The sequence below is a fragment of the Orbicella faveolata genome, unplaced genomic scaffold, assembly GCF_042242905.1.
Source record: "Orbicella faveolata isolate gen_17 unplaced genomic scaffold, um_ofav_v1 contig_13, whole genome shotgun sequence".
NCBI classification, from domain to species: domain Eukaryota; kingdom Metazoa; phylum Cnidaria; class Anthozoa; order Scleractinia; family Merulinidae; genus Orbicella; species Orbicella faveolata.
The window spans coordinates 6,918,416-6,941,018 of NW_028301540.1; the positions used below are offsets into that span (position 1 = coordinate 6,918,416).

The window sequence follows — 22,603 nt, forward strand, 5'->3', positions numbered from 1 at the left end:
TTTTTGCTTTCTTTTTTTCGTGACATCTAAAACACTGTTATCAATAGTACTGATGGGAGAGGTTATCGATGGGGCGAGTTTTTAAAAGTAAGGGAAAGAACTGAACGAAGTAGAGTTCACGATAAGAAAGGTACTGTTTGGAATCTTAATCGTTTTTAATATTAAATGCCTCTAGCTCGCCAGTTAAGTTAACTAACAAATTAGTTACATAAAAGATGCCGGACTCGAAATATTTTCATAACAAACCTGGGAACCGTTCACACGAATGTCCTCATCGTTCCATAATATATTACTCTGATCATTTTGAGCTTACTTGACGCAGATCACTGCACTGCATACATCATCCGGTTTTATAAACCAAACGACTACTTGATTGACACACAAACACCACTGATTAGATACATCCTCGCAATGACTAAGAGGCATTTTATTTAGGAAAAAGAACTCAAAAAGGTGTAACTGAATGAATGAAGTTTTTTCTGCCAATAGACCTTTTTACCGATATGGCGGCCATTTTGAATTCCACATTTTGACGTCATATGTGATCAGTCACTGAACAGACGTACAGCAATATGAAATCTCATTGTTTAAAAACTGTTTACAGCTATGGCTGAGAAGGGACGCCTCTTTAACTGATCGCTGACATCTTAGATTTGCTAAATTTACTGATAGCGGAGAAATTGCGAAAATTCAACTGATAACCGAGACTGTATTTGAGCGAGCACATTCAACCAATCAACGATCCGCACTTTTGACACGTTGCGCCTAAGAGCTAAGTAAGCTCGATCAAAATACGAACGTGTGTGCAACAAGCAAGCTCTGTCTAAGAAGTAACACACTTTTTATTCTAATCACACCAAAACGAAAATCAGGTATTTATAACTGATCTTAATAAACACAAACACACATCAAGAGCGAGCATCCCGTTTATTGATATATGATACAACGAACGTTAAATCACCATAAAGAAAATACAAAGGCAAGAAATAAATTAAAAAAAAAAATCACTGAGGTTGACAGAGATATAACGCCATAAGCCAAACTTTTCAACCAATCAGAATGTCAAATTCTTGGATTCACATCTGGAATATATACGAAAACGAACCGTGAGTAATGCATGGCAGAAGCATATCATTAGCGAAATGTTGCAAAACAAAATAAATATAGCAATAACAATTGACAGAAATTCCTTCAAGTGGTTCTTGCATAACTCACAAAACCTTACATAGCCTACTGCCAGCTCTATGGATTCATTACATCTACGCGGTAAGCTGAAAATACTTCTACATTCAACAAGAAACATAAAATAGTGTACATATTCTTGAATTGTATAATTAGCAAAAGGTTACAAAATAAATTTATGGCTTTACAGGCTGGCTTAATATATTGTAGTTACAAAGAGATCGTGACTTCTGGACTAAATGTAAATGAATTGTTTTTATTATAAAGCACTAGCAATTTTGTGGTTTATTGTCTTCTAGTTTACTCTACGATATCCAAGTCACTTCAGTGGCAAGCTTGAATGTACTCCATATAAAGAGAATGCTAATCACTTCGGAATCACATCGGAAGCTACTTTTTTTCCACGCTTAGCGTCATCCATTTGTTGTATGTACCCGGCGTCCAGATCTTTTCTGTTTGCATTCCTTTATTTCCGTCCACCAGCATTTTATGACAATTAGTACAATTACAGCTATCACACAAGTTGGGATGAAGATTCCACAAAACAACTTTTTATTGAAGCCTGTGTAAGAGAAATAAGTGCGTTACATCTGCTGTGAAAATTCAACTAGTAAATCAAAACAATGGAAAAAATGAATCGATTTGGTATTGCTTGGTTCTTCAATTGTGTCATTATCGGTCCAGCCTCTATTTGTCATGAACAATTAATAGGCAACGGTAAACTAATTTCACCGATTCAAAATTTGAATTCCGCTAGACGCAAGGCTGTTAAAGGACCATTCGCCATCCCTATTTCTTAGTGTACGAATTCATATAGAGCCGGAAATGCTGCGAGTGAGTGATACTCTTAAGCTGAAAACTTTGGCATTAAGACGTCAATTCCATTAAAATGTGTCTTCCAATATGGAAAGATAATCACTTGGTTCAACTTAAAATTTACACAGCTAAACGCAATTGTTTCAGTGACGGGAGAATCTAATTCTCGCCGGGGTTTCTGATCTCGGATCTCGGGTCGCAGGTCGAGAGTAAATTGTCGCAAATTGCGGACCAAAATTTAAGTAATATCACAGAGCGCTCGTCGCATATCAGCGGTCATCCCTTGCTTACGAAAGTAGCTTGCTTAAACATGCTTAGGACACAAACTAGTCCAATTCCAAAGGATGATACAAAGCGAATTCAATTGCGACAATGTAGTTTACCCACAACGTCTTTACTACACGCTACACTGTCACAAGTTAATTGCCCGAGACATTTTTCTTTCACCGGCGACATTTTTGTCCCACAACAATTTAACCGCGAACCGCGAAGATAAGACACTCTAGAGTTGTCGTTCTAAGACGAAATTTAATCCTAATCCTTGCCTATTAGCCTTTAAGTTCGGCTAATAGGCACAGAAACGGGATTGAACAATGCTTTTCACCGGTTTAGTTTTCTATAATTATGTTCGTTAAAGATTTCATCAGGGGCACCCAACGACCGTTTTCTCTCGAGTGCTGTTAGACGCTGTTTTAGGCTATCTGGAGTACTTTTAAAGCTCTGTAGGTTAATTTTAGGTTGCACTAAAAAAATGTTATCTGTTCGGATATTCTAGGGGAATTTGAGTATTCTCGAATCTATTAGGGCTTTTTTGTCCATTTCCCGAAAACCTTAGGTCTTATCGCCTTTCCGAAAATGATAGCTGACCTTTTTTCGGTACCCAAAATGACATTTTCAACAGTCCGAAAACAACAGACGTTAAATTTCTCATATCACGAAAGTTCGAGGTGCCAATTCTCTCAAGAAAATCAGAGGGGATTAAAGGCCTTCCGAACAGATAATATACCGAAACCATCCGTTGGTTGCCCCTGATTTCATTGCACAACAGAATATCAAGAATTCTGTTTCTAGTCTAGCTTTGCAAATCATAGAGCCTAAGAAAAAATGGGTCAAAGCACCTTTCAGTGAAATCCACCATACCTTTCCAAGAACTGTGAAAAAATTTTAAAGACTAACGCATTGCATTACCCTGACAAATAAGTTCAGCCGGAGCCAAAATAAAACGGGTCAGGACGCCTTTCAGTGAAATCCGCCATTCCTTTCTAAGAACTGTGAAAAGGTTTCAACGAATAACGCATTGGATTACCCTGACCTATTAGTCTACCAGCTTTGATTAATTTTTGCGCATGTTAATAGATTTTTCCCCTTACCTTTTTTCTCACAGCAATTTCCAGAATATCCTTCCTTGCAGAAACATGAACCATCTTTTAAACTTCCTCCGTTCAAACAGCTGAGGTCTGGGCAAGCTCGGGTTTTACGAAACGTAGACGTGCATGTTCCGCCACACTGCTCGATCACTATCCTGTGGCGAGCGCTGTGCTGTGTTCCTGAGACTCCACACGGGACAGTGCAGGCACTCCACTCCGACCACGAGCTTAGTTGGCAATCAACTCGTTTACTGGAATAACACTGCCGTGTTTCGTGCAAGTCAGAGCATTCTACCCCTCCGCAAGACGCAGAAGATTCTTCTTGTCTTGATCTGCTTTGTGATCCTTGTTGTCCACACTGGGCTGCGCTGCACGAACTCCAGGAAGACCAAGAACTGACCTGACAATCTCGCACTGGACATCTGCGGCGGCGACGTCTTCGCCAAGCGTCACTGGGATGATCAAAGATCAGCAAAGCCACTAAGATAACTAGAACTTTAGTCTTAACCGAAACCATTTCAATTCGAAACTCTATATAACTCTGAGCGCAAAAATTTTTGGCTTCCGACGCGGAAGTAAATTACTTCGGTTTTTAAAGACACGTGATTGGAATTGGGTGTGCTGAAGAAAAGTACGTCAGTCCGTAAAAGAGGAGATTTCCTGTTTGAGATTACTGATGACACAGAGCACTTGCTCAGAGTTAATGGAAATCTGCATGCATTGTAGGTTATAATCATCAGTACAGTTTCTTGCTTGAGCTAAACATTTTAACCGGAACAATTTTCTGAGCACAAATATCAGGGCGAATGTTACTATGGCTTATGTGACACTATGTATGCGTTGTCGTTTTGATCGATCATGGAGTCATCACCCACAATTAATGTTTAAAGGAGCTACGTCACGGTTTGCGCGTATTGAAACGTTTAGCCTCAATTTTTCAAATTCGTCGTTTGTAATCCGTCTTAATCTTCTCCATCCTTGGCCATACTTGTTCCTTTATGGTTTATCATTATCTCTTTGATGTTTTTCTATCTTGTTAAACTGTTATTTTCAGGTTTCCTACCATTTAAAGGTAATTTTGTATGCGGCCAAAATAACTCAAAATACTGTGACTGAGCCCCTTTAAGTGATTAATACAGTAGGTGACATGTTCAGTAATCTCAAACAGGAAAGGACGGAGAAGATGACCGGAGGAGACTGGGGGTGGGGTAGGGGAAGACCTATTTATGATTATTATTATTCATTACGTTGAAAGTTGGACTTCCGTTTGATAGTTGCTAACTTATCAGTGAATGCAACAACGGAAGGAAAGGCGAGCAGAGTTCCTTCTTTAAGTTTACTGATATTATCGATTTGATGTTTCTCTTTTTCATTTTTGTGGTTATTGTTGGTCTTTTCGAGACCTCAGCAGCTTTTCTCTCCTTTACTGGGAGCCGTGATGTATTCCATGAACATTCCACACCGCAAACGCAAACTCTCAGCGACAATACGCTGTTAAATCGAATCAAACTCTTTCCGCTCACCCATCAGTTACGGAAAAACAATGAGTTTGGTACTGCATCTACAAACGAAAGCTGTTCTGGTCCAGCGTACCCTAACGTCTACGTTTGTTGGAAGGATAACGAAGAAGATTGTCTTGAAACTTGTCAAAAGGTGACTCGAGAAGGTAAGCACAGTTATATTACCGACTTTTTTAAAGAATAATTGAGAGTATGAAAATTTTTTTTCCAACCTTCGTAATATCCTACGTATCACCTTCAAAGCTGCTTTCCAATATCCGTCTGGCGTGTACGTGATACATTCTCGCTTTATGTCGTGATAAGGGTGAAAAGGTTGTATATCGCTTTTGTTTGATCCGGACGGATCATTTCTATCAGTTATTAATCGACGTGCATCACAGACAGATAAAGTTTATAAATCTGTAAAAGCTTTATTCATTTATCTCCCCTGTGTCCTATTTCTATCTGAATCATTTTACCGAGAATCATCGTTTAAATGGTTTCTCATGCAAATGTTTTGGCCAGGCGCCGTACTTAAAAAGTCTTTAGCACTTTTAACACGTCAGTAATAGCCTGAGGATGTTTGCATCACAACGACCAGGTTGTTTTCCTTACTGAGTTAAATAAAATAGGTCTTACAAGTTTCTAACAACATATGATGGACCATGGACTTTGGCATTATAACCTCCAACGTAATGCTCCAGTTATCTATTTGTTCTAATGCCGAAACGCGTCGCGTTGAATATCACATGGACAAACCATGACTGACGCATTGGCAGCTAGCTAATGCGGAAGTGAAATGAATAAATCAGAAATTGATACGCGCATTTTGTTTGACATATTACAGGGACATGGTATACATAAACGTCATGAACGTTGAAGATTTTTGATTTGCAATATCATGAATGAATGAAACTTTATTGCACACTCCCAAAAATGGGTTTTTCAGTGAACAATACAAATAAGCCGAGAGGATGAAGACTGTAAAAGAGTAAATACCCCATAAGACCTTATTTCCAAGGTAATTACCTTGGTAATAATTCGTGCACTCTGCGGGCCTAAATTGTGATTGAGTTGATAGCGCCTGAATATTATTACAAGATCGGAAGACAAACTAAGATGCGTCCGTTGATTTCTCTGTCTTTTCGTTTATACCAAATTGGCATGATCCCGTAATTGACACGTCCACTTTCGTGTTTTGCAGCGTCTTTCACAGATGACAGTCTTGAAAATGAACAGCTCGAGAAATTCCCGAATGTTTTGACGAGCTCAAGCGGAGCGCTTGTCGGAGGATCGTGTACCGGAGGAGGCCTAGGTCTGGTTTTGCTCTTGGTCATCCTTTACGCCCTCTACAAACTGTATGAACGTAACAACAGGATCCATGATGATCCCGTCTGTGCACGCTGTCGCAGAAGTCGTAGTGATTCACCTCGCCATGGTGATGGAGGCATTAATGCGGCTACTGAGCTTGAAGTATGTACTTGCATGCTTTCCTAGCGGCTAACCCCTCTGCATTTTAATTGGATGACTGGCTGACTTATTGAACAACTAACTGACTTACTTGTCTGTCTGTCTGTCTGTCTGTCACAATTTAATCAACACAAACAAAACTTACATGAAATAAAACTGCGTATCGTCACGTATAATATACATCATGCACAATCCATTGCTCGCAAAATGTGACATAGTGATATTTCTCTACTACTCCACTGTCCTTATCAGTACGCTTGTTTTAAAATATCCGATGAAGAGATCTCGTTGTACTGGAAGAGCTGCCTCTAAAGAGTTGCCTTTGTTACTGGTCTTTATTGATTAACCCAATACATTCAGTAATATTTCAGTCGAAAAGTTTAGTCTATTAGATTGATGTTAGCGGTGAAAAAGACAAAACTGAAGGTAGTTATTTTAAGGGGCATGATCTTGATATATCACCGATCATAGCACCTTGTTTAGCCCCTTCCAGGTGTTTCATTAATTCGCTCCGCTGGGTTTTCATGCTCTACTCCAACTAGTCGAACTTCTCAAAGAGGCTACATCTCGTTTGGTCGGACTAATTCTCCCTTTTGCGGAAGAGCAAGAGCCAAAATAATTCAAAATAGTGGAGACAACCAGTGCAAGAAACTAAGCATGGGATTGAGAGCCAATCTAGTATTAATAGTAAGTTGTAGTTAAAAATAGGTACCATATTTAATCTCACACTAAAACTTCTCTTCAACAAAGCTAACCGCAAAGATTTAATCATGCGTTCAAAGTCTATTATTTTTAAAGTTGAAAAGCTCTACATTTCATGACGTTGCGGTGGCCTGATGGTTAGCGGGCAGGACTCTGGATCGAGCTCATGGCAGGTTATTACCCAGCATCCTGTCAGATAGTTCCAACAGTCGCCCATACCCATTTATACTCTTGAGTGGAGAGAGGCACTGTGAGAGTAGAGTTTCTTGCGTTGCCCAAGAACACAACACAATGAACCCGGCTTGCGCTGGAACCCAGCCCCCTCGACCCGGAGTTCCGGTGCACTAATCATTAAGGAACCGTGCCTCTCCTACCATGATAAAAAGCAGAGAGGATTGTCCTTTTCTACTACTGTTATACAAAATCACTGGAGCGCACGCAAAACATACACGCTTCTCCTTCGGCTTTGGAACGGCTTTCATTCAGAGACTGCACTTTTCATGTGCCCGCCTAAACTAATGCATTCCAATTATGACAACGTATTTCGCGAGTGGTTTAACTCACAGATCATGCGTCGTGGAGAGTACCTTTTTCAGTTGTCCTACATGGCGACATGGAGAGCCAGACTAAGGCCCAAATAGCAATTGTACTGCGCTAAAATATTCTCCGGTTTACGTAAATACCACTTTGTTTAACCTGACTAGCACTTCCGCTAGTCTAAGTTAACGCTGACTTGAGAATGGTTAGCTCTTTGAAGGGTGCAATTCCTGTATTTGCTGACTGTACATCAAGAGCCTGTCTTAACAATCGAATCGAATGTGAAGCTCGTGTTTTGTCCCTGATTTGAAGTATATTTGTCTCAAATGCCGGATATCAATTTCAGGAAACAAATGTTCGACTTTCGGCCGGCCCATTACCGCCCAGGGATCCCAGATAAAAATGAAACGAAGTTCGACTTTCGAACATAATGGAGATACTGAGAGATGGGCCTGGGAGAAATCCCGTATAAAAAGGACCGGGGTGCTCGTCGGGGAAATTTAAAAAGAACCCGTAAGAGGTACTGAAGATCCCACTTTGTGGGTGTCTTTTGAAATGTTTTTCTCCCCTTAGAGGTACCTATTCTGAAAAAAACACATTATCTCCTGTCATATGTTTTTTTTTGGGGGGGGGGGGAGGGGGGGCAATACCCTAAAAGGTACTGCAAAAACTCTCGCTGTGGACCTTATGAGGCTGAACACCCTAAGAGCTACCAAAACCCTCGTTTTTAACTCCTAAAAGGTACAAAGAGCACCTCCGTTCTTTTTTATACAGGGGTACTCCCCCTTCGAGGAGATAGGCCGCAGGTTTACCATGCTTTTTACAAGACGACAGCACGAACGAATATAATTTAGGTGTTGCATTTCTGGTTTGAGACAACATTTGAGGCAGAGTGAGAAAACATATTTATCAGTGTCGTATTCTATCTTACACGTAATGCAATTTGGTATGCATCTTTTCCCTTCTTCTGCTTTCGCCATCATAGTTACGTGAGGGGGACATGGGGCTTTGCGGTGTCGTGGTGTTGACTGTTTTTCTTATGGGGTTATGCGGTGAATAAAGTCCCACCTTGCGGACTTGCGATGATCTCAAACCCTACGGTGTGCGATGTTTGTGATTTTCACGCTGCAGTGTTCGCTGAAATGAACTGTTTGATGTGCTGTGATTTCTTGTTTGACCTTCCTCAGGCCTAAATGTAGCATGTAAACTTCGTTTATGCGTGCAGCAGGCAATTACCATTGTGTTTTAAAATCCAATGCGAAGCTGTTTTTTTTTTTTTTTTCTGTTGCCCTTTACAGGCATCAGCAGTATCGACCCATAGCGTCATAGGCAATCCCATTTTCTTTTATTTTTACAGATAGAGAAGAACTAGTGATCCCAGTGGACCATGCAAGATTCACTACGGACCATTTTTCTTTACTAAACATTGAAAGTTATTATGGAGGCTCTGGTTTAATTTTTTTCATGGAGAAAGATAACATGGATTTAAGATCGCTCCTCTGCCTAGGGCTCTTTTTGAGTCCTATTTTATGGAGAAACTGAGTACCGTTTTACTGGTTATGACTGCAGGTAGCTCTTGTCAGATTTAATTTGACTTATCCATTGGCTAACGGAAGGAGAATAAGACTGAGTGAGAAAATAAATCAAACACAAAACAATTTTCAACTCGGCTTGTCGAACCCAATAAATGGTATTTATGTGACTGACAAAAAATGTCTCTTGGTGAGAAAACATGCCGTTCACAACTGCATCGACAATTGCAGATTACTGCACCGCAGCAGACATCATGCCCCTTTGTAAACGACTTCTTGATTGGCTATCAAAGTAGCTCCAAACAAAGACCAGTGATTAGATACGTCTTTGCAATGACTAAGAGGTATTTTTTGGGGAAGAATAGCTAAAAAAGGTGTAACTGAGTAAAATGAATAAAGTTTTTTCTGCCAATAAACCTTTTTACCGTAACGGTGGCCATTTTGAATTCCACATTTTGACGTCTTATGTGATCAGTCACTGAGCAGACGTACAGCAACCCCCAGCTGGGTGGGGGGAGGGGGTACTCCCTGATATGGGCGATATAGTTATGCGTGGCCCCAAGGGGTATGGTTTTTCAGCCGTTTTGGTCATAACTGGGTATCGATTTTAGCTGATTTTGGCCGTTTTGGTCATAAATAGGGTATGGTTTTTGCACTCTAGCCTTATAATAATATGGGTTAGTGTTTTTAAGAAGAAGCCACTTTTTCATCATTATCGAAAAGAAAATCAACAAACGCCCTTCACAAATTATCTTTACGGTAATTTAACATTGGTCTGAACTAGGGAACTAATTAAAACGCAGGTCTGAAACAGGGTTTTGATTTAATGGTCAGGTCATAAATAGGGTAGAAGCTGCAAACCTTTACTAATCGATGTCTGAGAAAGATCCTAAAGATATGCTGGCCAGAGAAAATCAGCAACAGGGAACTTTGGGTAAGAACAGAGCAAGAATGTATTCCAGCAGAGATCGCCAGGCGCAAATGGAATTGGATTGATCACACATTGCGGAATCCAAAATCTGATACAACCAGACAGGTCCTTGAATGGAATCCGCAGGGTAAAAGGAAGGTAGGAAGACCAGTGAAAACCTGGACGAGGTCAGTGGAAGAGGAGCTCAAAGAAGCCAACATCACCTGGACTACGGCAAAAAGAACAGCCGCGAACAGAGTCCGCTGGCGCAACGTTGTAACCGCCCTTTGTTCCACTAGGAACGTAATGGCCTAACTGCGACATAAATAGGGTAGGCAATATCGCAGATTTTGGTCATAAAAAGAGTAAGGGTTTTGGAAAATGGGACGCACACCCCACCCAATTTTTCTCGGAGTACCTCTCAGGAAAGCAACATGGCATCTGTTTGTTTGAAAACTGTCTACAGCTATGGCTGAGAAATGACGCCTCTTTAACTGATCGCTGACATCTTAGATTTGCCAAATTTACTGATAGCTGAGAAATTGCGAAAATTCATGATGACCGAGACTGAATTTGAGCAAGCACATTTAAGGTGGCTGAACACAGTTTCTGATACCTGTGTTTCATTCACCTTTTTCTCTAAAACCCTTGATCTCCCTGTCACCAAAAATGGCAGGAAGCAAGTTAACAACACAAACTTTGGTTTTTTGATGGTTAAACTGACGTCTGTGCCGTTGCCATGGCAACATGAATAAATATAAACAGGCCTTTAAAATCGGTTTTGTTTATTTGTAGAAAAGCTAGTCATTAGATTTTCTTTATAACTTGCATGCAACAAGCTTGTAACGATTCTCACAAGTTAACACCATTGTGCTAATAATTTAACAGAGAGATCTCTAATTATCCCTTGTTGAGGGTTCACTGGAATATCTAGAATTTCCTTTGTTAAAGTTCAGTTATTTTCAATACTCCAGTTACTTATTTCCTAAAGTATTTTTGTGCCAAATTTCGTGAAATTCTAATGATCGGTTCTCGAGAAATAGGCGTATTTCTGAGAGTGCAATTTTTCAATCGCAGTTTTTTGACTTACTACGCATGCGCTGCATTTAACTGGGTTCTTTCGGTGGCAAAGAAAAAGCTGCGAATTGCTGGGTTCATTGCATCGTTACCTTTTCTAACATATCTTTGTAATAAAAGACCAAAGACATCAATACACTGCGTTCAATTAAAGAGAAAAATAGTACAGATAGTGCGGGTGTTGAGTAAATAAAATTGACGGCGTGTTTGTTTGTTTGTTTGTTTTTACAGTCCTTGTGTGCGTGGTGAATTGCATCAGCTAAAGTGCGCGCGACAACTGTGTTCGGCCACCTTAACCAATCAACAACCAACACTTCATTTGTACAAACTGAGTGCTAAGTAAGCTCGATCAAAATACGAACGTGTACACAAAAAGCAAACCCATTCAGAACCTCTGTCTCCGAAGTATAACAAATTTTTTACTCTAATCACACCGAAACGAAATCAAATATTTTATAACTGATCTTAATAAACAAACATAAACACAACATCAGTAGCGAGCATCTCGTTTATTGATACAGGATACGGCGAGCGTTACATCATCATAAAGAAAATACAGCGGTAAGAAATATAAATAAAATCACTGAGGTTGACAGAGATGCAGCGTCATAAGCCAAGCTTCTCAACCAATCCGAATGTCGAAGATTCACATCTGGAATAAATACTAAAACGAACTGTAAGTCATGCATTGCGGCGAAGCATATCATTAGCGAAATCTTGCAAAACAAAATAAATAAAGCAATAATAATTGACAGAAATGCCTTCGAGTGGTTCTTGCATAACTCACAAAACCTTACACAACCTACTAACTCTATGGATTCATCACAGTTACAAGCAGGCTTAAAATACTTCTACATTCAACAAGAAACATAAACTAGTGTACATATTCTTGAATTGTAGCAAAAGGTTACATAATATATTTGTAGATTTACGGGCTGGCTTAATATATTGTAGTTACAAATCTCGGCCGGGTTGTTCGAAAACCGGTTAACGTTAACACAGGATTAAAAGTTAACTGAAGTATAACTTTTTCTTGGATATAAATGTTTTCCACTGCGTATGTTATTTATAGTTTGAGATTGTTCGAATTCAACACTAAAGGACATACATCATAAACAGAAAACCTTACCGAAGAGTTGCAAAATTATCAGTTCACTATATTCATCACAGTTACAAGCAAGAAACATAAACTAGGCTACATATTCTTGAATTGTATATTTAGCAAAAGGTTACAAAATAAATTTATGACTTTACAGACTGGCTTAACATATTCTAGTTACAAAGAGATCTTGACTTCTGGACTAAATGTAAATGAATTGTTTTTATTAAAAAGCACTAGCAATTTTGTGGTGTATTGTCTTCTAGTTTATTCTACGATATCTAAGTCACTTCAGTGGCAAGCTTGAATGTACTCCATACAAAATGATAAAGAGAATTCTTATCACTTCTCTACTACCCAGGCTTGGCACCGTTGATGTGCTGCCCTGGGCTGTACTTGTACGGGTCTTCTTATCCATCTCTTTATGACAACTATAACTAGTGCAATTACAGCACAACAAATCAGTGGGATGAAGATTCCACAAAACAAGCCTTTATTGAAGCCTGTTTAAGAGAAATAAGTGTGTTACTTCTGCTGTGAAAATTCAACTAATAAATCAAAAAAATGGAAAAAATGAATCGATTTGGTATTGCTTGGTTCTTCAATTGTGTCATTATCGGTCCAACCTCTATTTGTCATGAACAATTAATAAGCAACGGTAAACTGATTTCATCGATTCAAAATTTGAATTTCGCTGGACGCAAGGCTGTTAAAGGACCATTCGCCATCCCTATTTCTCAGTGCACGAATTCATATAGGGAAATGCTCTGAGTGAGTGATACTCTTAAGCTTAAAACTTTGGCATTAAGACCTCAATTCCATTAAAATGTGTCTACACATATGGAAGTCAAATAGTAACAACAGAACGTGAAAAGAACATGTTTCGACAGAACTTCTGTCATCTTCAGTTGAATGAATGATTACAAAGCAAGTTGAATAATAAGTAGGCAAAAATGCTAATTAAGACAAATAGTAACAACAGAACGTGAAAAGAACATGTTTCGACAGAACTTCTGTCATCTTCAGTTGAATGAATGATTACAAAGCAAGTTGAATAATAAGTAGGCAAAAATGCTAATTAAGACAAATAGTAACAACAGAACGTGAAAAGAACATGTTTCGACAGAACTTCTGTCATCTTCAGTTGAATGAATGATTACAAAGCAAGTTGAATAATAAGTAGGCAAAAATGCTAATTAGACAAATAGTAACAACAGAATGTGAAAAGAACATGTTTCGACAGAACTTCTGTCATCTTCAGTTGAATGAATGATTACAAAGCAAGTTGAATAATAAGTAGGCAAAAATGCTAATTAAGACAAATAGTAACAACAGAACGTGAAAAGAACATGTTTCGACAGAACTTCTGTCATCTTCAGTTGAATGAATGATTACAAAGCAAGTTGAATAATAAGTAGGCAAAAATGCTAATTATGACAAATAGTAACAACCGAACGTGAAAAGAACATGTTTTGACAGAACTTCTGTCATCTTCAGTTGAATGAATGATTACAAAGCAAGTTGAATAATAAGTAGGCAAAAATGCTAATTAAGACAAATAGTAACAACAGAATGTGAAAAGAACATGTTTCGACAGAACTTCTGTCATCTTCAGTTGAATGAATGATTACAAAGCAAGTTGAATAATAAGTAGGCCAAAATGCTAATTAAGACAAATAGTAACAACAGAACGTGAAAAGAACATGTTTGTAATCATTCATTCAACTGAAGATGACAGAAGTTCTGTCGAAACATGTTCTTTTCACGTTCTGTTGTTACTATTTGTCTTAATTAGCATTTTTGCCTACTTATTATTCAACTTGCTTTGTAATCATTCATTCAACTGAAGATGACAGAAGTTCTGTCGAAACATGTTCTTTTCACGTTCTGTTGTTACTATTTGTCTTAATTAGCATTTTTGCCTACTTATTATTCAACTTGCTTTGTAATCATTCATTCAACTGAAGATGACAGAAGTTCTGTCGAAACATGTTCTTTTCACGTTCGGTTGTTACTATTTGTCATAATTAGCATTTTTGCCTACTTATTATTCAACTTGCTTTGTAATCATTCATTCAACTGAAGATGACAGAAGTTCTGTCGAAACATGTTCTTTTCACATTCTGTTGTTACTATTTGTCTTAATTAGCATTTTTGCCTACTTATTATTCAACTTGCTTTGTAATCATTCATTCAACTGAAGATGACAGAAGTTCTGTCGAAACATGTTCTTTTCACATTCTGTTGTTACTATTTGTCTTAATTAGCATTTTTGCCTACTTATTATTCAACTTGCTTTGTAATCATTCATTCAACTGAAGATGACAGAAGTTCTGTCAAAACATGTTCTTTTCACGTTCTGTTGTTACTATTTGTCTTAATTAGCATTTTTGCCTACTTATTATTCAACTTGCTTTGTAATCATTCATTCAACTGAAGATGACAGAAGTTCTGTCGAAACATGTTCTTTTCACGTTCGGTTGTTACTATTTGTCACAATTAGCATTTTTGCCTACTTATTATTCAACTTGCTTTGTAATCATTCATTCAACTGAAGATGACAGAAGTTCTGTCGAAACATGTTCTTTTCACGTTCTGTTGTTACTATTTGTCACAATTAGCATTTTTGCCTACTTATTATTCAACTTGCTTTGTAATCATTCATTCAACTGAAGATGACAGAAGTTCTGTCGAAACATGTTCTTTTCACATTCTGTTGTTACTATTTGTCTTAATTAGCATTTTTGCCTACTTATTATTCAACTTGCTTTGTAATCATTCATTCAACTGAAGATGACAGAAGTTCTGTCGAAACATGTTCTTTTCACATTCTGTTGTTACTATTTGTCTTAATTAGCATTTTTGCCTACTTATTATTCAACTTGCTTTGTAATCATTCATTCAACTGAAGATGACAGAAGTTCTGTCAAAACATGTTCTTTTCACGTTCGGTTGTTACTATTTGTCATAATTAGCATTTTTGCCTACTTATTATTCAACTTGCTTTGTAATCATTCATTCAACTGAAGATGACAGAAGTTCTGTCGAAACATGTTCTTTTCACGTTCTGTTGTTACTATTTGTCTTAATTAGCATTTTTGCCTACTTATTATTCAACTTGCTTTGTTAACATATGGAAGTATAATCATTTGGTTCAATTTAAAATTTACAAAGCTAAACGCAGTTGCTTCAGTGACGGGAGAATCAAATTCTCGCGGGTCTCGGATCTCGGGTCGCGGGTCGAGGGTAAATTGTCACGAGTTGTGGATAAAAATTTAAGTAATATCACAGAGCGCTCATCTAATATCAGCGGTCACCCCTTGCTTACGAAAGTAGCTTGCTTAAACATGCTTAGGACACAAAATAGTCCAATTCCAAAGGATGATACAAAGCGAATTCGATTGCGACGACATTTTTTACCCACAACCTCTTGACTACACACTACACTGTCACAAGTTAATTGCCCGAGGCATTTTTCTTTCACCGGCGACATTTTTGTCCCACAACAATTTAACCGCGAACCGCGAAGATAAGACACTCTAGTCTTGCCGTTCTAGGACGACATTTCATCCTAATCCTTGTCTATTAGCCTTTAAGTTCGGCTAATAGGCACAGAAACGCGATTGAACAATGCTTTTCACCGGTTTAGTTTTCTATAATTATGTTCGTTCAAGATTTCATCGCACAACAGAATATCAAGGATTCTGTTTCTAGTCTAGCTTTACAAATCATAGAGCCTAGGAAAAAACGGGTCAGGGCACCTTTCAGTAAAATCCACCATACCTTTCCAAGAACTGTGAAAAAATTTTAAAGACTAACGCATTGCATTATCCTAACCAATAAGTTCAGCCGGAGCCAAAATAAAAACGGGTCAGGACACCTTTCAGTGAAATCCGCCATTCCTTTCTAAGAACTGTGAAAAGGTTTCAACGAATAACGCATTGGATTACCCTGACCTATTAGTCTACCAGCTTTGATTAATTTTTGCGCATGTTAATAGATTTTTCCCCTTACCTTTTTTCTCACAGCAATTTCCAGAATATCCTTCCTTGCAGAAACATGAACCATCTTTTAAACTTCCTCCGTTCAAACAGCTGAGGTCTGGGCACGCTCGTGTCTTTCGGAAAGTCGACGCGCATGTTCCGCCACACTGCTCGGTCACTATCCTGTGACGAGTGCTGTGCTGTGTTCCTGAGACTCCACACGGGACAGTGCAGGCACTCCACTCCGACCACGAGCTTAGTTGGCAATCAACTCGTTTACTGGAATAACACTGCCGTGTTTCGTGCAGGTCAGAGCATTCTTCGCCTCCGCAAGACGCAGGAGATTCTTCCTGTCTTGATCTGCTTTGTGATCCTTGTTGTCCACACTGCGATGCGCTACACGAACTCCAGGAAGACCAAGAACTGACTTGGCAATCTCGCACTGGACATCTGCGACGGCGACGTCTTCGCCAAGCATCACTTGGATGAACAAAGATCAGCAAAGCCACTAGAACTGTGATCTTAACCGAAATCATTTCAACCAGAGACTCAAGTAGAGACCGTTCAACTCTAGGCACAAAAGTTTTTGAGACGCGGAAGTAAACTACCGGTACGTGATGTAATTGGAGTGAGGAGAAGACAAGTACGTCAGTCCGTTTATGATGAGATTTCCTGTTTGAGAATACTGATTACCCAGAATGAATGGCAATCTGAACATTTTATGAAAAAAACAACACAGTTTCTTGTTTAAGCTCAATGTTATAATGCTTCTCTTTTCCATTTTTGTGGTTATTGTTGGTGTTTTCGAGACCTCAGTAGCTTTTTACTCCATTACTAGGAGCCGTTATGTTTTCACTCTACATCCAGGCGACAGGACGCTTTTAAATGGAATCAAACTCTTTCCGCTCACCCGTCAGTTATGGAAAAACAATGAGTGTGGTGCTGCATCTACAAACGACAGCGGCTCTGGTCCAGCGTACCCAAACGTCTACGTTTGTTGGAAGGATAACGAAGAAGATTATCTTGAAAATTGCGACTGGGAAAGGGTGACTCAAGAAGGTAAGCACTGTTATATTACTGACTTTTTTTAAAGAATAATTGAGAGTTTGAAAGTTTTTTGTACTACCTTCAAAACTGCTTTCCAAAGGAAAAAATATCCTTCTGGAGCGCAGGTGATACATACTCACTTTATGTCGTGATAAGGGTGTAAAGGTTGTATATCGCTTTTGTTTGATCCGAACGGATCATTTCTATCAGTTATTAATCGACGTGCATCACAGACAGATAGAGTTTATAAATCTGTAAACGCTTTATTCATTAAGATCTTCCCTGTGTCCTTTTTCTATCTGAAGCATTTTACCGAGTATCATTCCTCATGCAAATGTTCTGGACGGGCGCCCTACTCAATTATAACAAAGCCTTAAGCATTTGAACACGTCAGTAATAGTCTGAGAATGTTTGCATTACAATGACCAGGTTGTTTTCCTTAGTTAAATATGGGCCCGGACGCACTGGGCAAATTTTTGTTTATTTTGCGAAAAAATCTGTCATCAATTCCCTGAGACAGGTGCGTCCGGTGATTTTTAGACCAACCAAATTTTGTCAAGGCTTACCAAACTTCAAAGACACCGTCGTCCTGTCTCGGAGCAGGACAAATTTTTGTCAGGCGTGAAATCTGACAGATTTGTCAATTTACACGCCATGATTTGAAGGAAAATGTCAATCAAGAAAATTTGATCTCTACTCTTAGTCGGAGTATTTCAGTCCCAAGCCCGCCAAAATTAAATTTATATTTGCGCGGCAATCAACAATAACTATGGAAGATTCGTACTTCGGTATGCTCCATGACGATCCGTTGGCACAGTACAACTATTACGGTTCCCAAGTCTACGTTAACGTTCCAGCTGCATCTCCAGGACCAAGCTCTGCTCAATTTGTACATCCGTATGTCCACCCGAGTCAGCCGAGTACAAGTACAAGTGTAAGTTTCACGACTACATGTAATCAAATTGAAAGCGCGTAAGCGATGGTGTTAATTTCCATGTGATTGACTCTTGTGGTTTACAAATATTTTGCTGTGATTCAGTGCGCCCACGCTTGACAAATTAAAAATTTGGCAGAGACAAATTTTGTCAGTCCAGTGCGTCCGGACCCTAAAGTAGGTCTCATATAATGGACCATGGACTTTGGCAATATAACCTCCAACGTAATGCTCCAGTTATCTATTTGTTCCAAAGTTGAAACGCGTCGCGTTGAATATCACATGGACAAAACATGACTGGCGCATTGGCAGCTAACAATGTGGAAGTGAAATGAATGATCAGAAATTGATACGCGCGTTTTGTTTGACGTATTAGAGGGCCACGGTGTACATAAACGTCACGCCATGATGAACGTTGAAGACCTTTGATTTGCAATAGAATGAATGGGTGAATGAATGAATGAATGAATGAATAAATGAAACTTTATTGCACACTCCCAAAAAATGGGTTTTTCAGTGAACAATACAAATAAGCCGAGAAGATGAAGACTGTAAAAGAGTAAATACCCCATAAGACCTTATTTCCAAGGTATTTACCTTCGAAATAACTCGTGCTCACTGCGGGTCTAAATTGTGATTGAGTTGATAGCGCTTGAATATTATTACAAGTTTGGCGGACTAAGTAAATTGGGTCCGTTGATTTCTCTGTCTCCTCATTTACACTAATTTACATGATCCCGCAATTGACACGTCCACTTTGGTGTTTTGCAGTTTCTTTCACAGATGGGTGTCTTGAAAATGAACAACTTGATGAATTCCCGAACGTTTTGACAAACTCAAGCGGAGCTCTTATCGGAGGATCGTGTACCGGAGGAGGATTGGTTTTGCTTTTGGTCGTCCTTTACTTCCTCTACAAACTGTGTAAACCTGACAACAGGATCCATGATGATCCCAGATGTGCACGCTGTGGCAGAATTCGTAGTGATTCACGTCGCCATGGTGATAGAGACGTAAATGCAGCTGCTGTGCTTGAAGTATGTGCTTGCATGCTTTCCTAGCGGCCAATCCCTCTGCATATTAATTGGATGACTGGCTGACTTATTGAACGACTATATGACTGATTGAGGGACTTTCGAACTGTGTGTCTGACTGTCTGACTGTCTGATGGTCTGACGGTCTAAATTGCTTGACTGTCTGACTGTCTAACTGCCTGACTGTCTGACTTCCTGACTGTCTGATTGTCTATCTAACTGATTGTCTGACTGCCTGACTGTCTACCTGTCTGTCTGTCTGCCTGTCTGTCTGACTGCTTGACTGCCTGACTGTCTGACTGTCTGACTGTCTGACTGCCTCTCTGTCTGTCTGTGTGTCTGATTGTCTCTCTGACTTGTGAATACCAAGTGTGACACAGTACTTTCGTCCTGGCCAAGAGACTCTTCAGGGACCTTTTCTCCTTTGGTGAACTCGTTGAGCATCGCACTCAAAGTACCGTTCGCAACAAAAATATGATGACAGTAATCGGCCTTTGATCACATAAGGATTCCCGATCGCACGTAATTTTCACGAAGATATGGCAATAAAGATTGACCGTTACTTGTTAACGGGACTTTGAGCGCCGGTGATGATCAACGAGTCTGCCCAAGCAGAGAAGATTTCTGATGAGTTTCTTAGCCCGTAAAAAACACTACGTCAAATTTTTATCACAATTTAATCCACACAAACAAAACTTACATGAAATAAAACTGTGTATCGTTACGTATAATACATCATATAGAATCCATTGCCCGCAAAAAGGGACATAGTGATATTTCTAGATCTCTACTACTCTACTGCCCGTATCAGTATGCTAAATTGTGTTAAAATATCCGATAAAGGGAACTCGTTGTACTGGAAGTTCGACATTTCACTCTAAAGAGTTGCCTTTGTTATTGGTCTTTATTGATTACCCCGATACATTCATTGATATTTCAGCAGAAAAGTTTGGTCTGTTAGATTGATGTCAGTGATAAAAAGAAACTGAAGGTAATTAATTAATGGGCATGAACTTGATTTATCATATGGCTAGCTCCGTAAGCGGGTAAGATGAATCAAATCCTGCGCTGTGATTGGTTACTCGAGCGGGCAAGATGGAGCTATCTTGCCCGCTCAGGACTACCCGCCATGTCCCGTAAAAAAAATAAATTCCCCGAAAACCATATAATAAATCCTTCATTGACCAAGCTTGTACAGTCAAGATGGCTGGATATTGGCCTCCTTCTTTTTTTGCGAGTTTATGGACCTCGACTCCGTCTCGGTCCATAAAGATCTTGGCCAATGTCCAGCCAGCTTGACCTCACGCTTGGTCAATAACCCATACATATCACCGATCATAACACCTTGTTTAGCCTCTTCCAGACGTTCCTTTATCTCGATCTACCGTTTTTTTTTTTTCCGTGCTCTGCCCCAGCTAACTGAACGCCTGAGATGCTACACCTTGTTTGGTCGGACTAATTCTCTCTTTTTAGAAGAGCGAGTGCCAAAATAATTCAAAATAGTCCCAGAAAGTTCCAGAGTAAGGGCAGATAACTAAGAAAGAAATGATACAACGTTTGTGGATGATTTTTTTCAAAGGAACTCTTATCACTTGGGGTGAGACTTATTAATTTTTTGAAGTGTAGTGAGAGTTATTATATAGCATTGAGTTTAAAGCTTTGTATTGAACTGCCCTTTGTTAGGGCTCTAGAGTAACTCTTTTCAGTAAAAGACCTTTTATGATTTACTTGCTGCATTCGGTAGTTGTGTCTTTGCCTTTTTAAAGTTAGTTATATTGTTTTACACATCAAAAGCACATCAATAGTGATATTGGTAGGTAGTTTTAATTTTTTAATCCATTTCAACTGAGATAAAACGAAAACTTCGTACAATACTATAGGACCTATAGTAGAACTCTTACAAATGTTTCTTAGAGGCGATTCACATAAGACTTCACCCTAGCAACAGCAATAGAGAGAGTGGAATAGAAATTCCAGAAGCATGGAAGCCCGCGATCAACAAACATAACAACAGTAGAGCAGTACGACAGCGGACCGCCGAGAGAACGACTTGATGAAAAAGCGAGGATCGAAATGCGCCAATCACAGCTGTTTAAAACCAACCAATCACAGCGAAACATTGTGTTTTATGAATGATGTGTACCTAGCTGACCTCATCGCCTGATAAAGACTAACATGTGCTGCGAAACATCGCGATCTACATCCCAAGTGACCACATCGTGAAACAAACGTTACTACTTTATTATTGTACTGTTTACACTGCTTATAATATAATGAACGCTTACACGACTTACAAACGAATACATACATCAGTTAAAAGACCATGGTCTACTTAATGGTGGGACAGGTTGTTGATGGTGTGAAAGTGTGGGACAGATTATCAAAGTCCAGTCCATGCAAATAAATGTATGTTTTGAATTGCAGTCTTCTTATTTCAAACGAGTAGATTTTGTTTAGACAATTAACAAATCAGTAACGTAAAAGATGCGGATGATTTTCTTTACTGTTCCATGCAATATTATAGACCCTATTCATAAATGACTGCCAATTAAAAATTCTTTTGTAAGTATTAAAATAAACCCAACTAACCCGTTTTTGAGTTCATAATTTCAAATAATTTTTACTCAGACCTGATGTCAGACGAGGTTAGTTGGGCTAATTTAACTACATACAAAAGATTTTTAAATTGGCAGCCATGTATGAATAGGGTCTATGGCAATCCTTACCTGACGCAAAATCTTCACGAAGTAGAGACCACCAGGGTAAGAAACTCAGCCGGAGGATTGAGAACTAATCGAGTATTAATAGTAAGTTGTAGTTAAATATAGAAAAGTAAAGTCTGCATACGAGCCAAGTGGCCCATCAGGCCGGAGGTTATCCCGGTTTCCGTAGCATGAAGCGACTATGAGTATTTCTACTCCCCCCTGGATGGGATGCTAGTCCATCGCAGGGTTACCCCCAGCATTAAGTTCGCCGGTACCCATTTATACACCTGGGTGGAGAGAGGCACTGTGAGAGTAAAGTGTCTTGCCCAAGAACACAACACAATGTCCCCGGCCAGGGCTCGAACCCGGACAGCTCGATCCGGAGACGAGTGCACTAACCATGAGCCTACGGCGCCTTCCCAGTTAAATATAGGTATCATTTTTAATTTCATGCGTTCAAAGTCTATTATTTTTAAAGTTGAAAAGCTCTACTACTTCAAGGGTGAAGGTGCGGTGGCCTGATGGTTAGCGGGCAGGACTCTGGATCGAGTTCATGGCAGATTATTACCCAGCATCCTGTCAGATAGTCCCAACAATCGCCCATACCCATTTATACTCTTGAGTGGAGAGAGGCACTGCGAGAGTGGAGTTTCTTGCATTGCCTAAGAACTGAGAAACTCGCTTTTCCTTAAAAATTAGGAACGGCTTTGGA

The 22,603-nt window shown here is 39.3% G+C and overlaps 4 protein-coding genes across 6 annotated transcripts; 2 read left to right on the forward strand and 2 right to left on the reverse strand.

Annotated features, from left to right (window-relative positions):
* Window positions 1–910: 910 nt before the first annotated feature.
* LOC110066543 (uncharacterized) lies at window positions 911–3,931 on the reverse strand. Its single transcript, XM_089284326.1, has 2 exons — window positions 3,369–3,931; window positions 911–1,744 (listed from the first exon to the last, which is right to left on the reverse strand). Exons 1-2 carry the CDS (start codon window positions 3,880–3,882, stop codon window positions 1,596–1,598), a joined length of 663 nt encoding a protein of 220 aa, XP_089140452.1. The 5' UTR covers window positions 3,883–3,931; the 3' UTR covers window positions 911–1,595.
* Window positions 3,932–3,989: 58 nt separating this feature from the next.
* On the forward strand, window positions 3,990–9,535 carry LOC149114783 (uncharacterized). Of its 2 annotated transcripts, XM_089284336.1 has the most exons (3): window positions 3,990–5,031; window positions 6,069–6,337; window positions 8,931–9,535. In XM_089284336.1, the coding sequence occupies exons 1-3, from the start codon at window positions 4,722–4,724 to the stop codon at window positions 8,943–8,945; spliced, it is 594 nt and encodes a 197-aa protein (XP_089140462.1). In that variant the 5' UTR covers window positions 3,990–4,721; the 3' UTR covers window positions 8,946–9,535. The 2 variants fall into 2 exon arrangements, with proteins under 2 accessions (XP_089140462.1, XP_089140461.1); XM_089284335.1 differs by lacking the exon at window positions 8,931–9,535 and having other exon boundaries at window positions 4,206–5,031; window positions 6,069–7,148.
* Window positions 9,536–11,582: 2,047 nt separating this feature from the next.
* On the reverse strand, window positions 11,583–16,710 carry LOC110066542 (uncharacterized). Of its 2 annotated transcripts, none has more exons than XM_089284325.1 (2): window positions 16,206–16,710; window positions 11,583–12,628 (listed from the first exon to the last, which is right to left on the reverse strand). In XM_089284325.1, exons 1-2 carry the CDS (start codon window positions 16,708–16,710, stop codon window positions 12,534–12,536), a joined length of 600 nt encoding a protein of 199 aa, XP_089140451.1. In that variant the 3' UTR covers window positions 11,583–12,533. The 2 variants fall into 2 exon arrangements, with proteins under 2 accessions (XP_089140451.1, XP_089140450.1); XM_089284324.1 differs by having other exon boundaries at window positions 11,583–12,694.
* Window positions 16,711–16,938: 228 nt separating this feature from the next.
* LOC149114784 (uncharacterized) lies at window positions 16,939–21,604 on the forward strand. Its single transcript, XM_089284337.1, has 2 exons — window positions 16,939–17,233; window positions 18,927–21,604. Exons 1-2 carry the CDS (start codon window positions 16,939–16,941, stop codon window positions 19,211–19,213), a joined length of 582 nt encoding a protein of 193 aa, XP_089140463.1. The 3' UTR covers window positions 19,214–21,604.
* The last annotated feature ends 999 nt before the right edge of the window (window positions 21,605–22,603 follow it).